Here is a 21900-nt window from a genome sequence, read left to right on the forward strand (position 1 = left end):
ACAGATAAACTACTGGGTACTTCATTATTTTTAATAATCACAAAAAATATCCAAACAAGTTTTCCGACAATATTGAATGTCTGAGACATCATTTAATAAATTGCTCTTAGTGACTTCTTATGCCGCTTCCACACTCTTGCCAAGTGCCTACAAATGAATAGCGTGAGAATAATTACTGATAGTAATCTTAGCATCAGCTAAAAAGATAATTTATTACCTGGAAAAGTCCTCCTCATCAGGATAGTCATTCCTCCAATTATTTTCGTCATTAGAATCGTCCTCATCATCGGGAGCCTCGCTGTCACTGACGTCTATATCAGCACACAGGTACGAACTCAAATCTGAGTCCATAGGATAAACACTGAAACAAAACTAATCATCAGTATTTCAAAATAAATAAATGTTTTACTGTAGTAGCAAAAGAAAACATCAAAATGCATTACAACGTCAAATGGTAACAAAAGTAGACACATAACAGAAGAATTTATTGAACTTTTAGGTACTATGAGTCACAATTGTACATAGATAAACAATTATAACTGATTCTACACCCAGAAATTGTTCTCTGATCCCAATGTAACAATCAAGAATAAGGCTATTCCACTTCTAGATTTATTTCGAAAAATTCATCTATTGTATAAATACAATTCTTTGATAAAATTGCTTTTAATTTATAATAATCATTATAAAACGAAAATCCAAATTAAATGTAATTCACCCCGAAGACTTCTGTCACTGCAAGTATTGACAACAGGGTAAACAGCTAGATGGAAATTCAATGAGCGCCACTATTCAAAAATTATTTGTCAGCCCGGGAATCGAACCCAATTGGGTTTTGAATTTCCATCTAGCTGTTTACCCTGTTGTCAATATTTGCAGTAGCAGAAGTCTTCGGGGTAAATTACAGCATTTAATTTGAATTTCGTTTAATAATAATTATCAATTCATCAGCATTTGAATAATTGCAACATCTCAGTAAATTTCCATCTGTAGGATTTTAATTTATTTTCAAATTTTATAATATCCAGGTTTTTTGATTGATTGATTGAGTACTTTATTTATGTAGATTACAATATATACTGGCTTATACACTTATATACAATAGCTTACAATACAGCAAAATTATAGATGAATTTACATAATATAGACTAAGAAAATAATTATTGAACTGTATATGATATGAAAAAGCAATTTTTAATATAATAACTATAGATAATAATTATATTGTTATGCATCTACATAAATTGGCGGAGCTTTGGACATATCAATGTCCATTCTTCGGAAAGAATATTAAAAATATCCTCCCCACTAACTCTCTACCAAAATTTCTGATAGAAGAAGGTAGAAAATTGAATAATTTTATCGCTGTATAGATAAAAGATTTTTGAGTAAAAAAATATCAGTATATAAAATACACGGAAGAAAGAATTACAATAATGCTTCCATTATTCCATGGTAAAATACGAAAATTTGTCAAATTGACGTTTTTTCTGGATGATTCCCACCTACTTGAGCGTCACAATTGTACATAGATAAACAATTATAACTGATTCTACACCTAGAAATACGATATAATTGCAGTATTTGATCAACATTGTTGTTGCTATCCTTGTCTATCATTCGACAAATCAGATAGCGCTATCCTTTTCTAGCTCCGCAATGTTGCCAGATCGTTTTTTGACAATGTAGAAAGATGAGTAATTAACAAAATATATCATTTCAATTAAATTTCTCCTGTTCTCCTATCTTTCTCCACTGCCATTATAACATGGAACTCACTTAATGTGTTTGGCAAGATTCGAAATTATGAATTTTATTAGTCTACATCAGGTATCCAATCTGACTAAGCTCACTTAGCCAGCAGTACGTTTTTTAACGTTCTAACACCTCAGCCAATTTCAACATACTCAACACAATCATAACTCATTCTTTTAAATAACAAATAGACCTTAATCTAATAAATCATCCACCGTAAAAAATAGAAACAACAATTCAAAATTATGAAACATTAACTTTAAAATAGTTCATGAACTATCACATTTTAGATGCCTACTTTTACTAAGGATTTATAATAGAATCTTTCAAGGTACTGTAGGTACTAAAAAGTTATATATTTTTCCTTTTTGTGTAGTTGAGAAGTGGTAGTTATTCATATAAAATAAAAATAATAAGAAATTGTCAAAAACCCAGATTTTATTGAAAGTTAGAAAGACCGGTTTCGGTTGTTGCACCATTGTCAATCTCTGATAAACTAAACCTAAATACAAGAGCAGCAGAATTTATACTAGTAGGCAAGTACTGCTATTGGTCAAGGGCATGAACGCCTGCCATTGGCCCAGCTAGATAGTCATATATTTTCATAATTTCCTTGAAGTTTTCATCTTGAAGTCCAGTAGTTTCCTTTCTAATACTCTATTCTTCAAACATAACAAATATTTTTCGATGATAGTCTTCTGGTTTTTATAATCGTCTAGTAAATTAATATTATATATTTTTGGGAAAAATTAAAAAATTTCCACCAACCTCAATTCATGATCAATCTGCACATCACTGAGATCGGACCCATCGGCTGTGTAGTAAATGTCATACACGTAAGTTCCCTCAGCAACCGACGCCTACAAAAAACCCAAGTTATAAGACTTCAACATTGATTCAATTATTCTATGGGGTGGATTCCACCTAGCAATAACCACAGAGAATAAAAAATATAAACAGAAAAAATAAAGAACTTTTCAAATTGTTTTACAAGGAATGATAATTACAAATTTCTTCATAGTCAACCATAACTGGTCAATTTGATCAAACTAAATTTATTCAAAAGCATACTTTTCCAATCAGTTATGTAAAAAAATGTACTAACATTCCTTACTATTGATTTTATTTATTTTAAAAAATATACCAATGAAATCTGCACATAAAGAAATGAATTGTATAGATAGCCTACATATTTTGCGCAAAACACAAATTCAAATCAAATTCTTTAAATTCTGTATAAATACAATAACAAGAAATGCATGTATATCACAGTCGTCATAAATATATATATATATATATATATATATATATATATATATATATATATATATATATAGGTTACAATGATTTGTAGAATTTTATTAACATAAAAAAGGTCAGACAGACAAAAACTCACTCAATGAGTAAAACTCTCTTTCTACAACAAACTTTTCAAGTTTTTTTTCAACAGAGCATCATTTTATCTATCGACTTCTAACAATCTGGCAATTTATTATGAATTTTAATACCAGTGACATTATTATATCCCCTTCAGACAAGTCAAGACGATGTTGAGGAAGTAGCAAATTGGTACCATGTCTTGTAGAATAATGGTGACAAGCTCCTACAGTTGCAAAACGATCACTATTCCTTCTTATATATATAACAGCCCGATAAATGAGATGACCATAAAATGTCATAATGCCAAGTCTGCTAAAAGTCCCTCTACATGTATGATAAACTGGAAGGCCTTCTATGATTCGGATAGCATGCTTTTGTATCTTGAACACCTCATTGGAATGGGATGATAACCCCAAGCTGCCATTGCCATAATAAACAGTAACTAACTATTCTTTATTTAATAGTGACTTCAATATTTTCAGTGAAAACACACTACTAGCACACTTCAATCCAAGAGAAATGTTTATCAATAGTAACTCCCAGAAATTTAGACGTAGCTGATTCACTGATGTGCCTACCATTTACAGATATGGATATTGGAAAGGCCGAAAGTGTGACTTATTTTTTGTTGACCGAGCGAAGTGAGGTCTAAGATTCAAGTCGACGGTTTGGCATTTCTCTTAATGTTTAAATGTTTATATGTTGCGCATTTACGGCGAAACGCGGTAATAGATTTTCATGAAATTTGACAGGTATGTTCCTTTTTTAATTGCGCGTCGACGTAAATACAAGGTTTTTTGGAAATTTTGCATTTCAAGGATAATATAAAAGGAAAAAGGAGCCTCCTTCATACCCCAATATTAGAGTAAAAATCAGGCCATAGAATTATTCATCATAAATCAGCTGACAAGTGATTATACAGATGTGTGGAGAAGCAAATACATTGCTGTATTTCCATAAGGTTTATAGTTTCAATCAGGTACTTGTGGATGAGAATACTGCGTGAGGTCTACTGTTCACAGAACTACTAGTTATAAACTGGAGAGGAATTTACAAGTAAATTAATCCAATATTCGATCTACAGTAACAAAATGTATGGTATGAGTTATGCGAAGCTTGGAAGATGGGTGTGAAAGAAGATAGAAGAATTTCTGCTTTTGAGACATGGTGCTACAGAAAAATGCTGAGGAGAGTTGGAGAGAGAGTTTGTCTACTCTTATTCTGAAAAAGAATAAGATGGTCATATTCTTCGACATGAGGAACTAACAAAAAGTACCGGGTATTTCAAAAAGAATGGCCCAATTTCAAACAGTTTCATTTATTTTAAAAAATGGTGCACACAAACTAATTTTACATCAAATTACTCACAGAAGTATCAAGTTTATGATGATGTATTATAAGTGTTCTATATGCCCTCCTTTTGAGGCTCGGACTACACCTAGACGGTAGCCAAATTCATACCAGACTGTTCGCAAGATGATGCAGTAGCTACAGTCCGAGAAGACATCGACTGTTCGCAAGATGTCTTTTCACATTTGATGAACATTTTATCTTTATGTTCCTCCCTTAGCACTTGATATTGAGGAGCTAACAACCAGGATAACCACAGATGCAGTAGCTACAGTCCGAGGAGATATCTTGCGAACTGTCTAGAGGTGCGTACAGATTTACGCGCCGCGAAAATGAGCAATTACTTTAAATCAGCTGATGCCAAGCTTTTTATATCTATATCTTATACTGTTTCTGTAAAAATACAGATATAGTCAGCTGATTAAAAGTGAATTGCTCATGTTCGCGGCGCGTATATCTGTACGCACCTTAGGATGAATTTGGCTACCGACTAGATGTCGTCCGAGCCTCAAAAGGAGGGCACATGGGACACTTATAAAACATCATCATAAACTTGATACTTCTGTGAGTAATTTGATGTAAAATTAGTTTGTGTGCACCATTTTTCAAAATAAATCAAACTGTTTAAAATTGGGTCATTCTTTTTGAAACACCCGGTATAACTGAGGGAAGGAATGCGCGAGGAAGGCCAAGACTGGAGTACACCGAACAACTGAAGAAGGATCTGAGATGTGCCAACTGCAAAGACCTCAAAAGGATGGCAGATGACAGAGAGGTATGGAGAGTTGCTGCCAACCATCCCAATGGCTGTTAACCAAAGAGAGAAAGAAAGAGTTATGAGAACTGTATTAGGTCTTACCGAAGCTTCAGTAGCCTTTTCTTGACTCTCTTGACACGTTTCAACGTCGAGCACAGTCAGACCTCCAGGATCGGGATCAATCTTCTCCTTTCCATCATCGGTTGGCAACAGTTCTGCCTCATTCAGAGCCCTATAGCAATTGACAACCTGTAATCAAACACAATAGACGTGAAACACAATAATTGTCGTGATATTTGGATATGGAACAAAGTCCAATTATTTATTACACAATTTTCACATGAAATCACTTGGTAGAGCAAAGCTCTAGTGATGTATGAAACGTCAACCTAATATAAATGGGAACAATGAAGAATGGATGAATAGATTAATGGATGATAATACATATTAGGATATGTATAGCATTAAGTTTCAGTGGAGATTTTTTCAAAAAAATAAAATGTGTCCAAGTCCCTCAATATTTTTCATCAAGCAATTGTCATGTTAAATTGAGCACTTTGGTCTTTTAATTGCAAACACAAGAAATCAATATTTGAACGTGTCACAACTTAGTACAAAATTTATTTAAATCTTGAAGTTTTTCCGTTATTGCTTGATAATTTGACACCTTGTGAGACCGGACTCTCCTCTCAAGTTTATAATCCTTAATAGTTCACAAGTTAATTATAATTGAAAATTAGCTCCAGAAAATGTGTCCCCTCTTCAGGAATACACTGCTAAATCCTTACTTGGTTGAAGCACAGAAAATAGGAACAACAAGTTTTCTATTGTTTGTTAAACAAACTTAAACTCTTAAACCATTAAGAAAATGGTTTCTTAACTTCATGGTTGTAGAAATCAAAGCAAGGTTTTTAAATACTATTGAAGTCTCACTTAAAAAATAGTCATTTATAATATTTTGGTAATAATTAACATTTTCCACACGAAACACGTGAAACAATGAAGAATGGATGAATAGATTAATGGATGATAATACATAATAAGATGTCACTTAGGATGAGTATTCAATTATTATGATGCCTAGAAACCGTAATGCATTAATTATAATTTCTCTCAAAAACTTATTGATCTGAAGATGAACAATGTTCAAAAAATCTGAATAATGAAAAGAACAAAACTTTAGGTATTCAAGCAAAAAATCATCAAACTATCACTTGAACTCACCTTTAGCCTGCTGTTTTCTGAATTCACTTTATGTTCTTTGCGTAGTTTATCAACCACTTTTTTGAATTTGTCATTTCCTTTTTTGATTTTTTGCTCAGCGTCCTTCTTGAATTGATGTGCGAAATGAAGCGCCTTATCGTCCTAGAATTTAAAAGTAGGCTATTTAAAGTATTATCATCATCCTAGAAATTGAAAGAAGGCTATTGAAACTATAGAATAGAATCATTTTTACTTACCGATATTCAAAAAAACTCATTTAATTGTTGGAATTATCATAATTAATATATTTTATTAATTCATAAATGCAGTATAAATTATTGTTTTACTTACTCTGACTAATACTATTTGGGCCCAAGGTCATACATAGTTTTGTGAGAATCATAGAATCAAATTGAGCAAGTTCTAGGTTCCAATTGTTCCAAAAGCCTCCATCTAAGATAGTAATTAAATCATTCAAATGAAAAATAAAGTCACATAAACAATAAATTTTCATTTTATTCACAAAGAATACACTGAGTCTCGAAAAGGCTTGTTGGGTTCTAAATGACTATAGATTCAATAATTATTTCAAGCATAAATCTTAGTTTTTTTACATTTCTGTGTTTGATAGGCTGTCCAATTTAGAAGAATGGCATAATTAAAATGAATAGTACTGTAAAGAATCGTGACCAAGAATTAAAGCTGAATCACACCACCCAATGACCGTTTTCACACTTACCGATTGTCGGCAGACTCTTAATAATGATTGTCCTCTGATTGGCTAATTCTCACCAACAGCTGATTCTCAGCCAATCGGAGGAAAATTCCGAGTGTAGGTCGACAATCGTTAAGTGAGAAAACGGCGAATGGAATATCGAGGGTATTGAAGCAATTGTACTGGTGAAATCTGGATTGACCACCGTATGAGGTCGCCAAGTAGGTTTACTATTTTTAACTGACCCTTTCCCAAATTCTGTGACCGATCGGATTATGGATACTTGATATTTTTTTCTGATGGTGATGTATTTGGTTTGTGGAAATATTTAGTAGGTAATTGGAAGGATGATGATGAGGGTGAGGGCTACTTCTTGAACAACCAAGAAGCGTTTTCAAATTTCGGCGTTATACCAGGCAGAATATAGAAGCTTTAAACACAGCTATGAGAAGCTTCAGAGACTCCTATCCTTCGCTTGATACTTGAATTATGTCTTATGCCACCTATCATATCAGCGCCACACTTTTGCCGAGTGGCTCACTGTGTACATCTACACGGGCGGAGTGGGGGAGAGCGGTGGCATAGTAGCCATCCACTCTCACGCTCGTCATTTGTACGCACTTGGCAAGAGTGTGGAAGCGGCATAGAAAGTCACTAAGAGCATCACTAAGACATCATTAAATGATGTCACAGACATTCAATATTTTGGAAAACTTATAGATGTTTAGGATATTTTTAGTGGTTATTAAAAATAAAGAGTCCAGTAGTTTATCTGTTCACCAAAATTGTATGGGTTGACCCAAGGCTAGTAAATAGGTATACTATTCTTTGGGTTACCAACGTCTGACTATCTTCTTATATAAAAAACTATGCGTCCATACAGCTATATATATATATACCAGGAGCATATTGCATGAAAAATACAAACTAATAACTTAATATTAGTAGTTGGTTATTAGAATAGGAAATTACTGAAATATTAGCTTGTATTTTCTTATGAAACAGGGCCCAGATCGATTGTGTGGATAATGATTAGACAGAGCAAACTTCAGCTCGAATAGTATAAACATTTGTGCTGAAAAATTCAGCTCAACATTTTGCTTGGCTTGACGCAGGATTTTGGTTCATACAATATGACCCTATAGGTGGTGCTTATAGAAATGTAACTGTTTATTCAGTGTAATAGCAACAGATTGTGTAATAGTATTATGAAGCCGTATCACTGTAACATTTTATATTGCCAGTGAGGATAAAATGGGCTGAGAAAAAGCTTCCAACCAACCAAATATCGAAAATCCCTGATATGTATTTATTTATAATAATTGCAACTTATTCATGTAAGATTATGTGACTGACTTTATGGGTACTCAATGATGATGCGTAATCACATTGAATATATTCAGTAATGAGGCTTGCATGAGGAGGTCTGAATTTCCAAATATCTGGCGACGCCAACGTTTGGTCTACTAGAGGCACAAATCTCACCTCTATAATTGAATGGTATAGAACTTGCATCTAACTAAAAATTACAAACATATAAAACTCAACAAATGAGTTTGTCTTTTATGAGAAACATAGAAGAGAGAATCCACCATCCCTTCAATTGAGCATTATTATAATAGAAACTACTGAATTCATATCACAATAATCTCGAACAATGTAATTTCCTCATAACTTAGTATAAAGACTTCTCATGTTTTTTATGTAATTTTCAACTATTCTTTACTTTCCCGTATGCCTTCACTCTGCTCTTTCTCTTCCCTATTTCTTAATAATATCCCATTATTATTCTCTTGTACTTGAGCATAGAACACTAGGCCTCTGCGCTCAGGTTCCTCGAACCTTGCAGGGACTTCCCGTTTCTAATATAGCCTAGTTATGTATAATCCTATTTAATTGTATTTTTATTTTTCTAATTTTATACTGTATTTTACTTTTTTTCTTTTGTAACCATTTTTGCCATTGTAATTATGTTTTTTTGGACAAATAAAGATTTTATGACAATAATTAATTTTAGAATAGAGTAATATTATTTGTCAATAGATAAAGCAATCAGGAAAATAAATGATTCGATAAAAAACCGATTAGAATACACTAAATTATTATTTCAAGTTTGAATTAATACAACTAAAAAGAAAACAGTTTCAAAGCGATAAATACTTCAATGATATGAGTTAGTATTTGAAAGTTCTGTATAGAGTAGTAAAGTTTGATTATTCACTGTTTTCTTTCAGTTTCAACGGCTTTAATTTCAGTCAGTTTTTTGCTATTCACGTTTTCACTAGTCACAGTAGAGTTTGATTTCCTGCCAGCCTCTACATTTTGCACATTTTCTGATTGGGTTTGGCGCATCACTGATACTACCGCTTCAGGTCTATTTGCCCACAACGTGTAGTTTGGCCGATGGTTGAATCTTCTCACTGAACGACACTCATGACAAGTCCACACAACACAAGGCGATGGTTTCTTCCTGACGCGAACTGTGGCTGTTTCGCCAGCAATCAGCAATTTATTGCAACTTTTGCAAAGAGTCCTCTTGATTGCCGGTTCCATTCGCGACTGAGTTTTCTTCCCTATGCCAACCAACAGTTTTCCACAGTTTGAAACCAGTTTCCCGCTCGACTCGTCTTTTTTCTTAGAGAAAACATTCATCAGTTGATAGAGGTAGTTCATGCGATGGTAAGCTGGATTAACTTGAAACTGTTTCTTGGACGCCATTTTTCGATGTTTTATCCTGTTCACTGAAAGAAGAAGAAAAAATACTCAAAGAGCAAAAGCAAGATAGCGAGAGATACTCTTCCACCGGCAAAGATCTTAACTGATTTTTTAACTAATCGCGGAATTCTAGACGATCATCCAATACCAACACAATAAAATTGAGAGATAAGTAATTTTTTATTGAGGAGATTTTTGCATGTGCGTGGGAAATAGAAATAGCGTTGGTGAAATGATGAGATGATCAAAAACGTTCATGCCACCGGCATGATTCGAACCCACGAACCAGGCAGATTTTTGTAACACTCCTTACAAGACTAACCCAGCCGGGTGATTAAAATAATATTGTAAATCACTGTTTTAATAAAATATTAAAAGACTACCGGTATATTTCCATACCAAAAACTTATCAATTGAAAAAGCAATAGGCCTAGTAGTTATTCTTGATTACAAAATCCAATCTGATGGATTTCATGACTCGTTTCGTACCGGTAACGGTGGAGTTGACTTGCTATTGCCGGCTATTTTAGTGTACAATAGTATAAACAGGGTTGCGGGATCCTGCCTAGGAAAACTCGGCTTTAAAATGTATAGGTTTCAATCTTTTATATCCAATTTTCACAAGAATTTAGCACGAGCAAAATGATATGGGGCAGGTGTTGTGGGGGAGAGCGGGGAGCTTTTCTTTATTTTTTGTGATAAAGTGCTATTGTAAAACTATTATTTAGAACAATCGTACTTAGCTGAAATTCAGATTTTCTTATGTAAGTCTATAAATTTTTATTGATTTCATATATGGTTTATTATACTAATTATTGTTTTATATAAATTCACTTATATTATAGGTTATGTTGCTCTGTCATCATTCTGTTGATAGTGTTATAATATTGATTTAACTTTTATACATTTTACCCTCATAATTACTGCCTACATAAAACCTGATAACTTACCTATATTTGATCTTAATTTCTTATTTGCCCACTTGTAGGTCGTCTCCCAAAGTATAAGAATAAGTATAGTGTCCAAAGTTAGTATACTTTAAAATGAGATTAAGACTGAGAAATAGTTTTTTACATCATGTTCATATAAAAAAGAATTGGGAGATTGAGATCAACGTCCAGTATAAGGTAGGTGACAGTAATGAGGTCGGTCCCAGCCTGAAGCAAACCGTAGGCAATTTTTTCAGCTTTTATGAGATGAAACCGTTGATAATTTTCATTTCTAAGGTTTGTAAAAATATTTAATTGAAAATTGAAACCGGAACATTATTCTATTTTTGAAACCGACGGGATGGCCAAACAAGTAGTCTAAAACAGACTAACCTGGACAGAAGTAGACGCATGGTCAGCGGTACTTAAGAGTAACGACAACCAATTTTGCTTGCAAGTAAGCTTTTTAAAAAATATAAGTAAAGAGGAATCAGAAACTGAAATAATAAATTGGATTTCAACAATCAACTTTGAAAAGGTACGATTATTATTGTAAGAAAATAGGAAGGCTATCTAACCTTTACCCAGTTAACAAAGAAGTAAATCCAAATAAAAGTACCTGCTCATTAACTGTTGCTGCTATTTTAAAAAGAGAGGCCTTTTGAGATTCCTCCACATCTGTTTTACGTTTTTTACAAGTAAGTAACAGTATATCTAAAGGTTCTTCATTGCAACGTCTCTTTATCCTAACTACAGCCATGTTTTATGTTTATAAACTCAACTGTTTTACTTTTTTGAGGTTAGTTTCAATGAGCGGGCACTTAAAGCCTTCTTGATCTATGTTTAATAAAGCTATTTCTTAGAGCATTATACCTTGACACAACAGAGAACATAGACAAAATAAAATTGCTCGATTTTAGAGCAGACAATCCATCTTTTGTTCGAAGAATATCACAGTATACTTCAAGTCAAAGACCTTAAAGATACTTCTTTAAAGTCTTTGCTTCAAGTACATTTACATCATTGTAGAAAACAAAAAAGAGCTACACAAATAAGAATAATATTAATTTATTTACTTTGATGCGACATTCAGAAATAGTGCTTTGGAAAGAGTTTTAATTAAGAAAACGAAATGATTCAAGTTTTAAAAAACGGTGAAAATTGTAGAGAATGAGATAATTATATGAACTTTAAAATATTTTCTTATGATATTTAGACATATAAGGCAGGAATCAGTTTAAATTTGAAACTCAAAAACATTAATGTGTCAGAGCTCCTATTATGTTGGCCACACTGCGCTCTACAGAGAGCGCCAAAAACTGAATCAGCCTACGAAAAACCTGATAAGACTACAACTATAATAAAATATTTCAAAGGCTAAATAATATTCTTCTGTTTGTACTTCAATACTGGTGAATTATTCATATTCTCTTATCTTTGTCACCACACACATCACCCTTTCGCTTTTGATTTTTGTAAAGCTTTTTTGTATTTTGTTTTTGGCAAATACATAAATTCAATAGCTCTGTAATCTGGTTTTTCTTGCATTAGGAATAGACTTATTCAAATTATATTATATATTTAGACCATTGAAAAAATATTTATAATGTCTGTTTTAATTATTATTATCTATTTATATCTTGCATCTATAAAGATTTAAATTTCAATAGCTTTCAGTCTTTTACTGAACATTTTACCCACCTACTTTTCCACTGCCGTTTGGTAAAAGCGCTTTCGTTTTTTTTTATCTCCTCAGCAAAGATAAAAGAGTGGATTAGTTGTTACTGTATGAATTATGTACAAGTTTCTGATTTAATACTAAACATTTTGGAAAAGCATCTTGAAAAAGAAATTTCAGTTTAATGCTTTATATTTTAAAAATCTTATAATTTTTTATCTCCAACTAGAAAAAGCAACTAGTTTACAATAAACCTTCTTTAGTTTACATCAAACCTTTTTCAATTTTAAAAGTATTTAGGTATCTTAATTTACTACAATAAACATTTATAAAAATCCATCTTAGTATCCAATCATAAATTTAGTTGTGCTAAACACTTTAAAGAGTTACATAGTTTATATAAATAGTTATATTATTATTATTTTCTATCATTTTTGCACAAAAAAAAGTAATCTTACCACATTGTGCACCCTAGTATGAGACAAAAAACCCGTGCTAGTTGATAAACAAAAAGAGGTTTCCTTAGCAACGCTGAAAAGCAATTGTTTAGTAAATTTCAGTTCATGGTAAAGTTATATCAATGCTAAACTACTGGTCTAAAGTGCTAATAAATTGAGGTTATGTTTCTCAAAAAGTTTATTTCTTATTTTTTATAGTTAAAGTTTTCTTTCAGCTCAGATATTCTTGATAAAACACCCAATCATGGACAGTTTGACTGCTTTAAAGGACTTGAGCTATGAAAAAATTAGCAGCAACATTGAGTATAATGAGCAAGACAGTAATATTAGTGTCGATCAATCTTACTTGGAAGATAAAAGTGGTGAATCCAAAGATCTCGAAATTGGCCAAGATGATCTTGATAAATTACTCAAATTGGTAACTGAATCACATTTGAAATCGATGGCTCATGAGCTTGGAATAATACGATTGTGCTGGCCCAGTGTGTTTGAAGATTGTGCTGAGAGGTAAGTTGTCAGTAATAATTGTCACCTTTTAATTAATCACATCATGTTATTGAAATTATGTATAAATATTACATTATCAGTAATAAGTAGTATCGTTGTACTATTTATAAAAGATCTAAAGCCGTTTTATGTTTGTAGATTTTTTTATACTGTAAAAATAATAAACTAATATGAAATAAGGAGTTTAAAAGAAATGAGGTACTGAAGAGGATATAATAATTTATTTAAGACTAAATAGTAAAATGTAGTTTACTGTTGTGCTTGTGCATCTAGATATTTATAGGGTGAACTACTCAAAACAGTTCAAATTAAGAAGAATCATCAATTATTATGAAATTTGTTTATAAATTCAATATCAATGAATTATTTTATTAAGAGAACATTATATATTCTTAAATTAAATCTGTGATTCATTGCAATTATGAGGAAAGATAATCTAGATTAGCATCCTAAATGCTTTTATTTTTTAAACAGAATTATTGGTTTATATTATAATTTCTCTCTTGTTCATTGTTGACTGGATAACAATATCAATACTTTCATTTTCTAAAATACTTTCTTCATACCTTTTTTTATATTTTTTACTTGAAAACTTACTTCGGACGATGTGCATAATAAGGAGCCTCTCCCATGAGATTATCATTTGATATCGTGGACTTTTGTATAAATTCACTTCAAAAGAGGGAGGGGACTTTAATGACACACTGATCTGATACTCTTATATTATCTGGGTTGGGGTATTTTTGTAGAGTAATATAGTTTTGTATTGAGTAGGTACGGTATATATTTTTGCATAGACAATAAATGAAAACCTCCAGAATATTATTCTTTTATTTTTCAGTTTGAAAGTATTTCCACACTCATACAAAACTAATACTGCGAAAGAAAAACTAATTTTGTTTTATGCTGAGAACTTTCGCCGACAATTCTGTCACTTGCATTCCAGTAGAAAACCATTGCTACTGGCTATTGATAATGAATGCGGAATCCAGGCAAGTATATTAATATATTATAAACCTCATATCTACACGAAATATTCGCTACATCAAAACTCACCTTCTGTTTTTTTCGAATCTGTGTTATTTTTTCTACTGAAACCGACTCTAAATTCCCAGAAAGAGTCAAGAGATTTCCATAATTCACAGATAGTTTTCCAAAACACTATTCACAGATTGAAAATAACACAGTTTTTCTGTCACATTCACATTTATTGGAGCCACATAATAAGTGTGGATGTGACAAAAATTAAACTGTGATTTTTCAATTATAGAGAAAATCTACAATATCAATAAATTCTTATCCAACAAATTTTACCATTCACAGATTCGGGTTACAATATTTCACTTTGGTCATACTCTCCCATTACAATAGCTACAGTTACGATAAAATTGAAACACAAATTCAACTTAATTCTTCTACATTTAATTTTTTCATCTTTTTAAGTAGGCTTACTCTGTGGCAAAAATACTCTGGTTCACACACAGGAAATATGACAGCACAATAATTGAATTTGCTAGTTAAACAATTTTTATTGCCTCAACTTATTTCATGATCACCAGCACTTACCAACGATACTTTTTCTCCGTGTACAAGTAATCAATTAATTCCTTATCAATATCAATTGATTCCTCATCAATTGATAAGCGCTCAAATTGGCAGAATTCTCCTCAACATAATATTGAATATTGTACATCTTTATGATAAAGAAATTCAGATAAGATAGATTCGTTTTTCGAAATCTGTACTTGTTCAAAGGTAGGAAGCGATAAGTCTTATACACAATAATATTGGAATCTTTCAGTTATGATCAATCCTTTCCTGTATCAAGTTTCAATATTCTATATCAGGCTAAATTAAAGTTGATAGTGGTTTTGATACTGCGAAGAAAGAAATGAAAATTCAAGAAGTTATAATTTTTTGTAAGGTTCATTAAAATGTCTTTTTCCATTTTCTACTTTTGTGAGGAATATGCATTGACAGCAATGGATAATAATATAGCCAGAGAGCATAGAATTCTATGCTCTCTATATGTGAATACTATCAATACTCTAGTATAGTATTCTATACTCTCTGAATGTGACTCGCAAATAAGGCGAGTTAGGATTGAAAATAAAATTATCCTCTTGGATATTTTCCAAACCATAATTTATTTTCTATAGAAACTGAACAGAATTAAGCGACTTGAATGTAGTTGATTTTGATTGAAAACTTGAATATCTATTCCACCTTGAGATAATCCTAATGCAGATGGCATGATTGAAAAATGCAAGTATCATAGAAATGAGTAAAATTTTGCAATTTTAAGATCAATTTCAAAATCAAGCACATTCAAGCAGGCGAATACAGTGTGAATTTCTATAGAAAATTTTGAAAAATATAAGTTACAGTGGAAGTAAATGGAATATATGAATTATTATATTTGACATAAACTAATTAGGTGGTAGGAATTGAATTAAAGAAAACATTTCAATCAAAACAATACTTTCTTTATTGTTATTTATACAAAAATACAATAACAATGTGCTAGAAGTACCTAGCCTAGAGTACAACTAGTTTGATTTGGTAACAAAATGGCATTTGCAAAACTCTTTATTTGAAAATGTTAATAAAAAAATTTAATAAATCCGCTACATAGATATGTAGCCTAAATCAAAATAATGTTCACTTCTACAAAATAAAACTGGCAATACTTTTAAATAGCAATAATACAAAAGTAATGAATAATGAACCTGAATGTGAATGATAGATAAAAGGTATATTAAAAATCATATTTGAATACAAATGAAAAATAAACTTTTTGGTACAAAAACTAATGCCCTGAAAATACCACAAAATTACATATTATGCTCAACATAAATTTATCGCACATATCAATCATATTCTCTTGATAATACTAAAAGTAAGATAGACCTCTTCATTACAAAAACAATACATAAATCAAGACTTGAAAAAATTAAACTCTTTTCTTACATGAATTCTTTGAAGCTGAATATTTTTACCAATAATTATATAATCATCATTTCACTAAACAATACAATGAGTTGTCATTAATTAAAAAAGTGAAAAATTCCAAATCTTATTCATTCATAACTCACTGACTGTACTGTATTATGAAAGAACAGTAGATTTTATTCCATGTCTGATGAAAAATAAATACATTCTATAAAAAAAATTAAGGTTCCTTTCCTTCTTGAAAAAAAATGTAAAACTGTAATACTACATTCGAATGAACTCAATTATTACTTGACAAATATCGAGTAAGTACTACCACCACTCACGACTACACAATCATGTAGATGTCAGCTTACATGCAATTAGGTGATTGCACTGCACTGAGTCATGAGTGGATATGTGATAGAAATAAATTACAGAATATATTATTAATTTGAGTATAGTCTACATTTAAGAAAAGCATTATTGTTTAAGATTCTTTTCTACTTCAAATCAGTATTTCTAATTGGAATTCTTTATTGTGAGTGGATATTTGAATTACAAGTTGGTTCAGAAAAATAGAGGCTAATCCTAATATAGTGATTCATATGATCACATACCGGTATTTGGCTAAATTTAATTAACTTAGGGAATGTGTTTTCTTCAGAAATTCGTGTCTACCACAATTCGTCCGACAAAAATAACGTACCCTGAATTTTACACCTGGCAAGGATGCGCCAGTTTTGTTGCTGATCACATTACTTACATCCCAATGCCAAAGGAGAAGCCGACCACTTTGGTAAGTCCCTTCAACATATTCATCATTACTTTGCAACAATCAACTTTAGCATTTTTTCCTGATTTGTTATTGGTAGAGATAAATTTTATCAATATTTTCAATCTGTTTTGAAAAATAGTACAAGTTTTTAAGGGACATCATAAAAAAAGTATTGAACTGAAGATACCTTGATGACAACAGGTATCATTAATAAGAGTTAAATAGAACGCTTGTCCAGTGTAGCAATTGGTCCACTGTCAATATCAATCTCTAAGAAATGTTCTGCTTGATATTGGGGATAACTAAAATAATACTATCACACCTCATACATATCATATAAATAAACTAAACATAACTTATTAGAATCAATCAGACTTCAAGGATACAAAAACTAACTTTACCTAAATATGTGGTAATTAATTGGTAGTTATGATAAGGTACCACCTTTTGACTTTTCTGTGTATTCTGCTTTCTATAACTTAACTTGTTGAAAAAATATTACCACCAATCTACTACTCGTTGACTACAAAATGACTATGTGATACGATAGCAGACATCATAATGGCCTTTTTTCAATAAGAGTGGATTTGTTTTGAACACCAATGCGGAACTTCCAATCACTGAGGATGTATACAACTAGACAGTACAGTTAGTAAAGATAAGATAAAAATGATCGCTTCCGCTCGAATTAAACCGACATACAGCACTAATGACTCATCAGTTCGAATATTTTTGGACATTACAATAATGTTGAAATCAAGAATGACACATTAATTATTTTATATTATAAGTTTTGCATGTTTTATACAAATATAATATTTTATTTTACCGGCATTTTAAAATAGTTTTAAATACATTTTCATTTGTTTACTAGTTATCATCATTATTTACGAGTACTGTATTTAGTTATACTGTATATACTTCATTATTTACGATTTGTATTTAGAAGTTTACATTTGAAAATGAGCTGACAGCTTTATTCTATTGGAGCACAGGACTCTTCTTTGCTAATTATGAAAGGATGCTTTGATAGAAATGACATTCTTTGTATTACAACTGGTTTTAGCTCTGTGGATTGTTAACTAGACTATAGGTTCTCTAATTTTTATACCGTTTTGGTAGATTATCTCGTCATTAATTGCTTTCATTTTTAGATTTTGATAAGAGTATAAGTGGAGAAAAAATAGATATATAAACATTCAGTTTGTTTGGCAAGTTAGAAACTATCAATTTGGCTAGATAAATTTTCTCCACAAATGAAGTCACTTTAAATCATAGTTTTTTTTTAATTTTGTTATTAAAATGTGTAGAGGGATTATCTCAATTTAACAAAGTTTGAAGCGAGCTACACTTCAAAGTAACAAAGACATACACATTACTATTAATAAAACAATTGCAAAAAACCCGATTGTTGCAAATCAGCAATAGCAAAAAATTGGGTTTTTTTTCTGATGGTATGTCGATTTAACTCAAGCGTTATTATCGATTGTGACGTTGTTTGTTCGTCTGGCACAAGTCATCAACATGTTGTCTTATCATGTTGTGCAGTGAAATGCGGGGGAGGGACTTTAAACGAACTAGATTAAACACAATAATAATAGTATTACATAACTAGAATAGACTGTACAATAAGTGAGGGTTTATGTACATTTTTGGCATGATAAGTAGGAACGTGGTGAGTGGTGTGTTTACTTGCGTCGCGAGCGAGTGCCGTTGGTGCGGCTCTTGTTGGCGCGTCGCTGGGCGCAGGTGCGGACGTTGTTGAGGAGATACCTGAACTGGAGCAGCTGGACGGCGGTGACGCTCGGGTCGGAGCAGCACTCCAGCCACCTTAGGAACTTCTCGCCGTGTTTGACTGCCTCGGCGGCCGTCGCCGGCGGCTCATCCTCGTCCTCGGACACGGTCTCCTCCTTGGCGAGCGCGTTGTTCTCCTTGGACTCGACGTTGTTGTTGTCGGTGAGCACGGTGTCGATGGCCCGTGACGGCACCACCAGTGGCAGCGGCTCGCTCGCCGACACCTGTGGGAAGCTGTAGTTTTTGTACCAACGCCAGAACCAGCTGCTGTTGTCCTGGTCGAAGCCAGTCGCACCGGTCGAGTATCTCTGCTGGTGGTTCTGCTGATTCTGTAGCCAGTACCAAAGCGGGTCATCCTGACGTGAAGTGCTCTTTGTGTCGTATTTCATCCGTTTGGCACTAACCCCATCACCCTGATGCACCGGCTCCGGACTGGGAGTCTCTTTCATGGCCATCACCTTGAGTTTGTCTTCGTTCTTGCACCAGCCACGCAGCGTTGACTCGGGCACGCCGATGATGCGTGCCACCGACGCCTTCGATTCGCCCTTGTGAACGCGGTCGATCGCCTGCAGTTTCTCCTCGAGCGACAGCTGACGTATCGGTCGTTTTGCCGACACTAGCAACGAAGCGGCCGATTTCTTTGTCGACGACATATCGTTCAAACTGTTTACAAAAGTTGGGTCAATTTTGGCTGGCAAACTTGACATACCGTTCACACAAGTTAGATCAATTTTGTCTAGTAAACAACTTTCAACAGTCACACAAAACACTCAGAATTGTCGATTAATAACAACTAAGCACTGTCATCAAAACACACTGTCAATTAATAGATCACACACAATGAATGAACACGCTTGCACTGTGATGAACGCAAACACTAGTGAACGCGTGTGAAGTGAGGAGCCGACTGGGTACACGAACTGCTCAGCTCGACGGTCGGCGCTAGACTGACTCGCAGGGACGCGACGGCTTTTGACATCGTAGGAAAAACGTGGCGGAGAGCGGAAGGAAGGTTGGGTCCTTCCTTTGTTCGATCAATAACCCCTCCCACCACCACCCTCTCACAGTGGACAGTGCCTAGAAGGGAGGGTGAGGAGGGGTGGTTCGCGACGACCGGCCTGGATTTACTTTACACTGTCCGCTGTCACACTCGCACAACAGGCACTTTGGTTTCGCGATCTCTCTCTATCGCGTTCCCCTCCGCCCCCTCAGCGCGAAGACGTCGCTGGTGACTCGCTTTGTTGCCTGCTTGCTTGTTTGCCTCTCTCTCTTGCACCACGACATGCAGTCGACCGATAATAAATGAGTAGTAGCCTGCTACGGTGTGATGAGGGTTCGCTCATCTGCCACCAAATAAATGCACTGCACTGGCAACGGCCAGTTACAAGTTACGACGTGCATTTCTTTCTGAACAGGAATTTTTATCTTACTAATCATGCTCTATTCGTCTTCATACTCGTTTCAGTCGTAAAACATTGCAACCATCTTCTATGCATCTATGTTAGTTCTCTTTGAAGTAGGTATGGATGTGTCTCTAAATTAGGAATCTACATACTGCTCTTAGATTCTGTTACAGCTATGTTTCACGAATCATTGAGTTTTTGCAATTTTCAGTCTTACTGAACTTTGCTTAATTGATATCTCATTTCCAGAACTCCAAATTTAAACCGTGAAACCGCACATGAAACCGAAAAATAAATTAATCATCAATTTCAATAGAACATATATTAAATGTAATACAAATAATATATTATTGCCCACTCAGTACAGTAAGCTCATAGTTTTCCAATGATAGAATAAACTTATTAGCTACATGCCGGAAATTATAATTGGGTTATTTTGGGGTTTTGGGAATTCTACTCAAGCTAAAGTGCAATGAAAAGAACCGTTGTTGAACTTATTAATATCCTATTGGAAGTGACACCTTACAAGTTCAACGGTATAGGAATCTGAAAGGTTCAATGGGAACCTTTAAAGGATGAAATACTGAAATAAAATGTTAGAGTAATTTACTCTACAAAATAAAATTAAATTTTACTTGAACCAAAGAGCTTTGACGCAATTTTGACTAGCTAGAAAAATATTTGTGGTCATTTGAATCCTTGAGTTTTGGGCTTTACTATTACAATTATTATTGCAGCCCATCTTGGATAAGAAGATTAAAGCTATTGAGTTTAGTAAGATGAATTAAATAAACTGAAATAAATTAAATTTAATGAGACGAGTTTAATGTACTACTGCTGACTGGTAGAATATCACATTTTCACTAGTAGTAGCCTATTTCTTTCAAAAATTGATATCACTTTGCATGTAATGAGCTTCAGTTGGAGCAGCAGAGCTGACCATGGATTTGGACCATTTAGATATAAAAATACTTTCAAAATATTTTCTCTTCGACTGGAAAGAAATGATTGATTTCGTTCTATATCTCGAGATCAATTCACTATATTGAGAATTCACTATGAATTCTCTTAATTCTAAGAATTCACTAAGATTAATATACTTACTATATTGAGAATTCATACACCAATAAGCTCATTTTATAAAATTAGTTTTATTAATTTACTGTACTCCGTAAGGTATTTTGCAAGCTTGTTCCCTTATTCAACTTCTCTTTTTCGAAAAACTCATCTTAAAAAAGTGTAAAATTCCGAAGAAGGAAAAAGGTAGGGATGGATGAATAAGGGTAGTTACATGTGACGTAACCAACTTCTTCCATTCGATAAACGTATTTGGGTCAAAGTATTCAGTTCTTATCACTAGAGAACGGTATTCCATAATTGTGTTACACAACAACGCCTATTAAACTTGAATCCGGTTGAAGTAAACTTTGCTTGGCGCATACAAACTTTTTCAATGTCAGTTTTGTTTTCATTCAATACGACGACGCCGGGGATGAGCAAGAAAAGGGGGAGGGAGGTACCCCTCATCCTCCTGCTCCATTCAACGA

The 21900-nt window shown here is 33.2% G+C and overlaps 3 protein-coding genes across 3 annotated transcripts; 1 reads left to right on the forward strand and 2 right to left on the reverse strand.

The window, feature by feature from the left end:
- Positions 1–156: 156 nt before the first annotated feature.
- On the reverse strand, positions 157–11622 carry LOC111049981 (probable RNA polymerase II nuclear localization protein SLC7A6OS). Its single transcript, XM_039426335.1, has 5 exons — positions 11424–11622; positions 6467–6607; positions 5345–5491; positions 2524–2615; positions 157–361 (listed from the first exon to the last, which is right to left on the reverse strand). Exons 1-5 carry the CDS (start codon positions 11562–11564, stop codon positions 214–216), a joined length of 669 nt encoding a protein of 222 aa, XP_039282269.1. The 5' UTR covers positions 11565–11622; the 3' UTR covers positions 157–213.
- A 1389-nt stretch (positions 11623–13011) lies between these two features.
- On the forward strand, positions 13012–17796 carry LOC111054499 (dynein regulatory complex subunit 7). The gene is made up of 4 exons (XM_039427083.1): positions 13012–13447; positions 14289–14508; positions 17046–17177; positions 17737–17796. Exons 1-4 carry the CDS (start codon positions 13185–13187, stop codon positions 17794–17796), a joined length of 675 nt encoding a protein of 224 aa, XP_039283017.1. The 5' UTR covers positions 13012–13184.
- LOC111054498 lies at positions 15912–20028 on the reverse strand. Its single transcript, XM_039426336.1, has one exon. It carries the CDS (start codon positions 19655–19657, stop codon positions 18845–18847), a length of 813 nt encoding a protein of 270 aa, XP_039282270.1. The 5' UTR covers positions 19658–20028; the 3' UTR covers positions 15912–18844.
- Positions 20029–21900: the final 1872 nt, after the last annotated feature.

The sequence above is a fragment of the Nilaparvata lugens genome, chromosome 4 (genome assembly GCF_014356525.2).
Source record: "Nilaparvata lugens isolate BPH chromosome 4, ASM1435652v1, whole genome shotgun sequence".
In the NCBI taxonomy this organism is placed as follows: Eukaryota; Metazoa; Arthropoda; class Insecta; order Hemiptera; family Delphacidae; genus Nilaparvata; species Nilaparvata lugens.

Bases quoted from the DNA above. Each gene is read 5' to 3' on its own strand.
- LOC111049981 (XM_039426335.1), bottom strand. From the start codon at position 11,564: ATGGCTGTAGTTAGGATAAAGAGACGTTGCAATGAAGAACCTTTAGAT. The intron at 5,492-6,466 runs GTGAGTTCAAGT...GTTTGATTACAG, and splicing joins CAGAAAACAGCAGGCTAAAG to GTTGTCAATTGCTATAGGGC. The intron at 362-2,523 runs GTTGGTGGAAAT...GTTTTGTTTCAG, and splicing joins CAGATTGATCATGAATTGAG to TGTTTATCCTATGGACTCAG.
- LOC111054499 (XM_039427083.1), top strand. From the start codon at position 13,185: ATGGACAGTTTGACTGCTTTAAAGGACTTGAGCTATGAAAAAATTAGC. The intron at 13,448-14,288 runs GTAAGTTGTCAG...TTTATTTTTCAG, and splicing joins TTTGAAGATTGTGCTGAGAG to TTTGAAAGTATTTCCACACT. The intron at 17,178-17,736 runs GTAAGTCCCTTC...TTTTTCAATAAG, and splicing joins AGGAGAAGCCGACCACTTTG to AGTGGATTTGTTTTGAACAC.
- LOC111054498 (XM_039426336.1), bottom strand. From the start codon at position 19,657: ATGTCAAGTTTGCCAGCCAAAATTGACCCAACTTTTGTAAACAGTTTG.